Source organism: Tauraco erythrolophus, chromosome Z (genome assembly GCF_009769465.1).
Source record: "Tauraco erythrolophus isolate bTauEry1 chromosome Z, bTauEry1.pri, whole genome shotgun sequence".
Lineage (NCBI taxonomy): Eukaryota > Metazoa > Chordata > Aves > Musophagiformes > Musophagidae > Tauraco > Tauraco erythrolophus.
Genome location: NC_141496.1, coordinates 25163116 through 25171573, shown reverse-complemented (window position 1 = coordinate 25171573; position 8458 = coordinate 25163116). Strand labels below are relative to the sequence as shown.

General features: G+C 45.2%; 1 protein-coding gene across 1 annotated transcript; it reads left to right on the top strand.

Annotated features, from left to right (window-relative positions):
• The first annotated feature begins 7427 nt into the window (after positions 1-7427).
• LOC147526339 (uncharacterized) lies at positions 7428-8079 on the top strand. Its single transcript, XM_086629296.1, is given in 2 exon segments — positions 7428-7598; positions 7600-8079. Coding segments are annotated over 2 exon segments (651 nt in total).
• Positions 8080-8458: the final 379 nt, after the last annotated feature.

The following is an 8458-nucleotide window of genomic DNA, read 5'->3' as shown; positions in this document are numbered from 1 at the left end:
AATTTCTTCCTTATATCTAATCTAAATCTACCTTCTTTCAGTTTAAAGCCATTACCCCTTGTCCTATCACTACAAGCCCTTGTAAAAAGTCCCTCTCCAGATTTCCTGTAGGCCCCCTTGAAGTACTGGAAAGCTGCGATAAGTTCACCCTGGAGCCTTCTCTTCTCCAGGCTGAACAGTCCCAACTCTCTCAGCCTGTCTTCATAGCAGAGGTGTTCCAGCCCTCGGATCATCTTCGTGGCCCTCCTCTGGACCTGCTCCAACAGCTCCATATCCTTCTTGTGCTGGGGACTTCAGAGTTGAGTGCAGTATTCCATGTGGGGTCTCACGAGAGAAGAGTAGAGGGGCAGAATCACCTCCTTCTTCCTGCTGGCCACGCTCCTTCTGATGCAACCCAAGATACGGTTGTTTTTCTGGGCTGCCAGCGCACATTGCTGGCTCATGTTGAGCTTCTCATGTACCAGCACTCCCAAGTCCTTTTCCTCAGGGCTGCTTTCAATCCATTCTCCTCCCAGCCTGTACTTGTGCTTGGGATTGACCCAAACCACAAAAAGGACCTTGCACTTGGCCTTGTTGCACTTCATGAGATTTCACAGGCCCACCTCTCAAGCCTGTCAAGGTCCCTCTGGATGGCACCCATTCCCTCCAGCGTGTCCACAACACCACACAACTTGGTGTCATCTGCAAACTTGCTGAGGGTGCACTCAATCCCACTGTCCATGTCTCCAACAAAGACGTTAAATAACACTGGTCCCTGTACCGACCCCTGAGGAACACCACTCATCACTGGCCTCCACGTGAACATTGAACCGTTGACCATAACTCTTTGAGAGCGACCATCCAGCCAATTCCTTATCCACCGAGTGGTCCATCCATCAAAACCACGTCTTTCCAGTTTAGAGATAAGGATGTCGTGTGGGACAGTATCAAATTCTTTGGATAAGTCCAGGTAGACGATGTCAGTTGCTCATAGGAGGCGCATATGTGCACCAAAGGCACAAATAAATAAAAGCATGGCAAGGCAGGTATTTACGTACAAGTCTCTGGAGAAGGCAAGTAGCTGGAATATGGTGGGAATTCATATCTGTTGCTGGCAAGCAATACGGAGATGTATCTGTGGACTCTCCTCAGTAAGAATATCTTAGGAAGCTTCTGGGATGGAGCACTGATATGGTTGTGCAGTCCCTGACATCTCCTAGGCAGACTCAGTGATTCTACGCCATTTTCAAAGTCCTGAAGGACTTCAAAATTTGACTGTTCTGAGCTGGAATTTTCTGCCACCACAAACAATACTAAGGATGACAGTGTTGTTTCTACCATGGAACTGATCTACATAAGCAGAACAAGCAGGATCAGTTGCATTAGAGAAAGGCCAGGCATTGAAATGATTTAATGAATTCATAATTATGGAGCACTGAATTTACAGAAGCCCTTTATAAATCAGAAGAATATCTCTTCTCTGATAAATTTAAAATTTGCATTTATTAAAGAGAAAGAGAGATATCCAATGAATGTTCCCAAATCTAATCCCTGGGTGTCAGAAAGACACATCCATAAGGCAGTGCATTCGCATTCACAAATGAGAGCAAAAATGCTGGCTGCATTGGCTCATATGAAGACTGACTGCACACACAGTATTGGGTGGATGTGTGCATTCAGTGCTCATGCAGACCCAGCATTTGTACTTTGGAAAACTTCCTGTGCAAGTTAATTAAAAGGCAAAGTCTGTATTAACCACTTCACTTTCTATAGTAGATATTGAAGGAAGTTATATTGCCTCCAATGATCTGAGAGAAAGAAAAGAAGCTTCAGTGAGCTCATTCAGAATCTCATATAAATGTTAAACACTGCATTTTTGTAAAGGATAATTCCTTGTTTGTCTGCAAGTATAATATGGGGACATACTGCAACAGACTTGTAAATCATTCTTCGGATAGCCTGGTCTCTCTTCATGTCTTTCTCAAGTCTTCAATTACTAGTTCCTACACTGTGAATGCTTCTGCTAACTAATTCTTTCAAGTTTCCTGATTGCATTAACCAAAAAATAGAGTGCCACAAAAATCTTTGGATGGATATTAGGACGATTAAAATGCTGTCTAATTTGCCAATCACAATTAATAGGTTTATTGAGTGTGAACTGCACCTTTCAGAATTTCATCCTGCATTGATTTCTCAAATGATGAGGAGGCTACTTGGAGTCTTTAATCAGCTGTACCCTTCCTCCAGGAACAGAAACATCTGTGCTTATGTTTATTCTGAATTATTGGAAATATTAAAAATTTATGCAAGACTACTCTTCCGTTTTTTATTTCTAATTGCACCTACTGGAAACATGATATATTCTTTTTGTGATGGTACAAAGCAGGAAGGGGACAGGGAGAAACAACTGCCTAACTCCGGCATAGCACAGCAAAGTCTCTGTGAGGCCTGGAGCCAGGAAACAGACTGCTACTGTAGAGAGCTGAGGGGAGGAGACCTCTGGGAGGGGGTCACAGAGGAGAAGTATCTCCCTGGCAGTCCCAGTCTGTCATCCTGAGACATGGGTTGAGCATGCAGCTGGGTCACAGTGTTTCCCTGAACTGGCTTTGCTGCTTTGCTGTTTCCTGACACCAGGAATTAGGATCACCTGTTGGTTTGAGCATCATCACAGCCCTAGTCCTATGATCTAACTTTGGCCTGGGAACAGCACTCAAACTGTTAAGTAGCCCCACGCTATAGCAGCCCTATATGCGGAGCTTCCCTGTCTACCCTTCATCTCAGAGTATGGGAGAAGCACATGGCAAGGCAAGAAAAATGTGTAAACTAGACTAGTCTCTGTGAATGGGTTGTTTTATGAGGTTTAGCTGGTGGAATATTGAACTACTCCTAGGAGATATTCATTAGCAAGACGAGCAGACAGACACACAGCTTTACCGCAAATAAAATTCATGGCATGGATATCATGAGCACACAGAGAAAATGTCAAACTAGATGCATTTGCTGAGGCTTCAGTGAGGTTATGTAACAAATAACTCAGATATGAGGTGCTTTTTTTAGCTAATGCCTTAAAGCAGTTTAAACTATATTTAGGCTTAGGTACCCACTATTTCAGGAAACAAGTGAATCACAGAAAGCAATGGATGTCCTAGCTCCAGTCCTCTGAGAAATGCCCCTTACTTGGTGGTTCCAGTTTAATGGCAAGTCACTAGCAGTTCTGTATTCCCTTTGCACGTCTCCAGAGACATCACAGAGCTAGGAGGGACTCCTGTGATTTGTACGCGTAAACGCTAAAGAAAAGCTAACAACTCAGAAGGGAAGGGCTACCTAATTAAAAGGGATATGCACCCTCAAAAATATGTTTTCCCTCTGAAAATGTCACCTTCTCAATATTTAGTCCCTGGTTGTTGTGGTTTTAGGCCGATCCGGCAACTAAACTCCATGCAGCCGGTCTCCCACTCCAGTAAAGTGAAGAGGAGAAAAATATAATAAAAGGACTGAGGCTCGAGACAAGAACAGAGGAAGCACCCACCAGCCACGGTCCTGGGCAAAACAGACTCGGCTTTCTTAAAGCAAAACAATTTATTAACAGCTACTTAAAAGGATAAAGACAAGCAAAACCAGTTACTTAAAAGGATAAAAAGAAAACGAGGCCAGATCTTAAAACCAACACCTCTCCACCCCCCTTTGCCTTTTCTTCCCCGCTCTACCTCCTCCCCCAAGCGGCGCAGGGGGAAGGGAATGGGCGAGTGCAGGTCAGTTCATTCCATGTTGTTACTGCCGCTTCTCTTAAAGGAGGAGAAGTCCTTACACCATTGTCCCTTGCTCCAGTGGATCCTCTACTCACAAGGAAAATCCACAAACTTTTCCAGTGTGAGTCCTACCCGCAGGATGCAATCCTTACCCCATCGGATTGCTCCAGTGCGGGCTTTACCACAGTCTCAGATTCTTAGGGAGTTATTGCCACTCGCTCCCGCACAGGTCTCATATAGACGTTAAATGTGCAAATGTGTAAATGCGTCTTGACCTGTGCATATAATTCACAATAGTCTCAGGCTCAGGCATCTCCTCTAAACAAAACACCTCCCCATCGATGGGGATTGTCCCACGGACTTTAGATGCGTACTATACTCAGGCTCTGGCATCTCTTCTTCGACGTGGGTCATCCCACAGACTCTAGATGCATACCGTCCTCAGGCTCTGGCATCTCTTCTCGACATGGATCCTTTACGGGCTGTGAGTGAGTCTCTGCTCCCCCGGGACCGCCTGGCTGCAAGGGGGCCTCTTGCTGTCTCGCCACCGCTTGCAAGGGAAACTCAGCTCCAGGACACCTCGTCTCGTTCCATCTTCACTGACCTGGTGTCAGTGTGGCCGTTTCTCTCAGATCTTAGTCCTCTCTGGGTGAACTCAGCCCAGCAGGCACCCCGGGAGCAGGGCTCTCCCCGAGTTCCCCAAGCAGCTCTGCTGCTGCCATCCTCAGCGGGTGGCACCGGCCCGGCCTGGGCCACTGCCTGGCCAGGCGTCAGGGAGCAGGGGGCAGCGCCCCCCTCCCTTCTCCTCGTTCCTGGGCAGAGGGCGCACCTTTCCGGTTCCTTTGTCCCAACGTAAATAAGGCAATTCGCAGAGGTGCCAATTGGCTCAAGCCCCAAGGGGGATGGGAGTCCGGTCTGATGGGCAGCTTCTGCCACCCGGACCTCCCCCCTCCACATCAAACCATGACACTGGTGGATCCATTTATTACACTCCAATCCAGTTCACCTATGTTGGTATTAAAGGCAGAAGAGTTTGAAAGCGTAAATGACACCAGCACCAAGAAGAATGGAAAGGTCATTTGACAATTGACATAAAGGACTGGTAGCAAAAGGAAAAAAATATCTAAATGCTTAGAAGATTAAATCTGAAAGATGTTTTTAAAATTGAAACTAGAAGCCTACAACGTTGTTCAGATAATGTAAATTTTAATGTCAGAACTACATTCCTTATTTTGCCACCTCCTGTGTATGACTAACAACAAAGCTTTTAACTGCAGTGCCTCCTGCTATTATTTCCATGGGATACATTCCTCATTTCTTCAGGCTATATTAAACAGAGGTGGGCACATTTCCAGGAATATATTAGAAAAAAAAATGAAAGCAGTTGTTTCCAATATGTACTTCCTAGAAATCATGAAAAAAGAAAAATACAGTCGATCCTAGGAGAGGTGCAGGGAAGAATTTCATGCAATGCAAATAACTCCATTTCATTTGCCTAGTCCTGCTGCAGTTCTTCTTACTGCAGTTCTCTCTGTGCGGAGTTAGGGCAGCCCTAAGGTAGATACAAGTCCCAAGTGACTGACCATATGTAGATTGCAGGGCACCAGGGCAGAGATATTCTCATTTGTTTTGGCAATCTCTTTTACCTGCTGTGCTGCCACGGGGGAGTGCTTGTCTGCAATCCTGCTACCAAGATCCTCATTTCCCCGGTATGATGTTGGTAAGGCTGCCTTTCAGGCAAGAATGGTGTTGCGTTGACAAGAAGTGTACTGTGCTGGAAAATCCAGTCCATAAATTAATTTTCCATCCCTGTTCTCTTAGCGTTGCCATCTCATCTGCAGGACTATGTTCAATTTGCTTTACGTGAGCCCTGCTTCCTTTACTATACATTTCGGATTGCTAGAAAAGTCATAAAAAAATTTCCTTCTTCAGGGACAATTTTCTTTTAAATATGTTGGTGTGATTCTGAAATAATTCAGTTGATTTAGCGTAATTCATCCAGATTGTCACCACTTTAATAGTGATAACAATTTGGTCCAGAGTAAGAAAGGGCTATGTAAAACCTAAACTTCATTTGTTAATCAACTTGCATGGTGGATGAAGGGTGAAAAGACATGGTAATGTCATATTGTCACATAATTGAAAACTATCTTCCGTAATACAAAACATCTAACCTGTCAGTGGTCACCTATGAATTTAATTCCCTGTCCCCTAACTTCATTTCTTGAATGCATCTTTATAAAAGACACAGAGAATAAAGAGGCCAGAGTCAAGGCTGTTCGGCTGTTCCTAGACTACCTAGGTAAATTTGAACACTTTTTTTTAAAACAATAAATATTTATAAGTATTTAAAAAGCTCAAATGCCTTAGTGGTTTTAAAGGTATGGAAATAGGGTGATATAATCTTAAGGGTCATTTTTGTAGTTTTTTTTTTTTTTACTTTCGGAACTTGAATTTTAATGATTTGTAATCCTTAGGATTCTTATTCTGAAGGCTGATTGATAATATTCTCTGGAGTATCCAGCATATGCTAATCTTTCTGTTTATGAAGGTGAATGCAATTAGACACTGTCAGTCAAATGTTCCGTCACCTCTTCTATGACTTTTACCCACATGGGTGAACAGAATCACAGAATAGTGGAATCATAGAATGGTTAGGGTTGAAAGGGACCTTTAAAGGTCAACTAGTCCAACTCCTCTGCAGTAATCATGGACATTTTCAGTTAGACCAGGTTGGTCAGAGCACCATCCAACCTGACCTTGAGTGTTTCCAGGGATGGGGCATCTCCTAACTCTCTGGGAAACCTGTTCCAGTGTTTTACCACTCTCATTGTAAAAAATTATTTCCTTATACCTAGTCTAAATCTACCACCTTTTATTGCCCCTTGTCCTATTACTACAGGCCCTACTAAAATGTCTGTTTCCCGACTTTCTTATAAGCCTCCCTTAAGCATTGAGTCCTTCACTTGGGGTATAAAAACCCCAAGCATCACTATAGGCTCGGGGAAGAGTGGCTGGAGAGCTGCCTGGCGGAGAAGGACCTGGGGATGTTGGTTGACTACCGGCTTGATATGAGCCAGCAGTGTGCCCAGGTGGCCAAAAATGGGGATACTGGCGTGTATCAAGAATAGTGTGACCAGCAGGAGCAGGGAAGTGATCCTGCCCCTGTACTCGGCACTGGTGAGGCCGCACCTGGAATATTGTGTCCAGTTTTGGGCCCCTCGCTTTAAGAGAGATATTGAGCTCCTGGAGCGGGTCCAAAGAAGGGCGACTAAACTGGTCAAGGGGCTGGAAAATAAAACTTATGAGGAGTGGCTGAGGGAGTTGGGGCTGTTTAGCCTGGAGAAGAGGAGGCTGAGGGGAGACCTGATTACAGCCTACAAATACTTGAGAAAAGATGGTGGGGAGGTAGGGGAAGGGCTCTTTACATTAGTGTTGGGTGATAGAACAAGAGGAAATGGGTTTAAGCTTAGTCAGGGGAGATTCAGGTTGGATGTTAGGAAGTATTTCTTCTCTGAAAGGGTTGTCAGCCACTGGAATAGGCTGCCCAGAGAGGTGGTTGAGTCCCCATCCCTGGATGTGTTTAATAATAGGGTGGATGATCTATTTAGCGATATGGTTTAATGGGGATTAGGGACGGTTGGACTCAATGATCTCTAAGGTCTTTTCCAACCTAGAAATCTATGAATCTATGAATCTATGAAAGGCCACCATAAGATCTTCTCCAGGCTGAACAATCCCAGCTCTCTCTCAGCCATAGGAGAGGCGTTCCATCCCTGTGACCATTCTTGTGGCCCTCCTCTGGACCCAGTCCAACAGGTCTATGTCTTTCCAGAGGACTCTGAGGATTCCAGAGCTGGACATGGTACTCCAGGTGTGGTCTTGACAGAGCAGAGTAGAGGAGCAGAATCAATTCCCTCAACCTGCTGGCCATGCTTCTTTTGATCCAGCCCCGGACATGGTTGGCTTTCTGGGCTGTGAGCACACATTGCTGACTCACATCCAGTTTTCTGTCCACCAGTACTCACAAGTCCTTCTCAGCAGGGCTGTTCTCAATCTCTTCATCCTCCAGCCTGTATTGATATCAGGGGTTTCCCTGACCCATGTGCAGGACCTTGCACTTGGTCTCGTTGAACCTCATGAGGTTCACATGGGCCCATTTCTTGAGCTTGTCCAGGTCCCTCCAGATGCCATCCCATCCCTCAGGTGTGTCAACTGCACTACTCACCCAGGTTGGTGTGTTCTGCAAATTTATGAGAGTGCACTCAATCCCACTGTTTATGTAATTGATGAAGATATTAAACAATACTGGTCCCAGTACAGACCTCTGAGGGGTACCACTCGTCACTGATCTCCATCTGGACATTGAGCTGTTGACCACCACTCTCTGGATGGGACCATCCAGCCAATTCCTCATCAACCAAAGAGTCCATCCATCAAATCCATATCTCACCAATTTAGAGAGAAGGATGTTGTGGGAGATTACATCAAAGGCCTTGTAGAAGTCCAGATAGATGACATCCGTAGCTCTTCCCTTGTCCTCTGATGTAGTCACTCCATCACAGAAGGCCACTGGGTTGGTCAGGCAAGACTTGCCCTTGGTGAACTGGCTCAAATCATCTCCCTGTCCTCCATGTGTCTCAGCATAGCTTCTAGTAGGATGTCTTCTGTGATCTTCCCAGGCACAGAGGTGAGGCTGACAGGTTGGTCATTCCCAGAGTTCTCTTTTC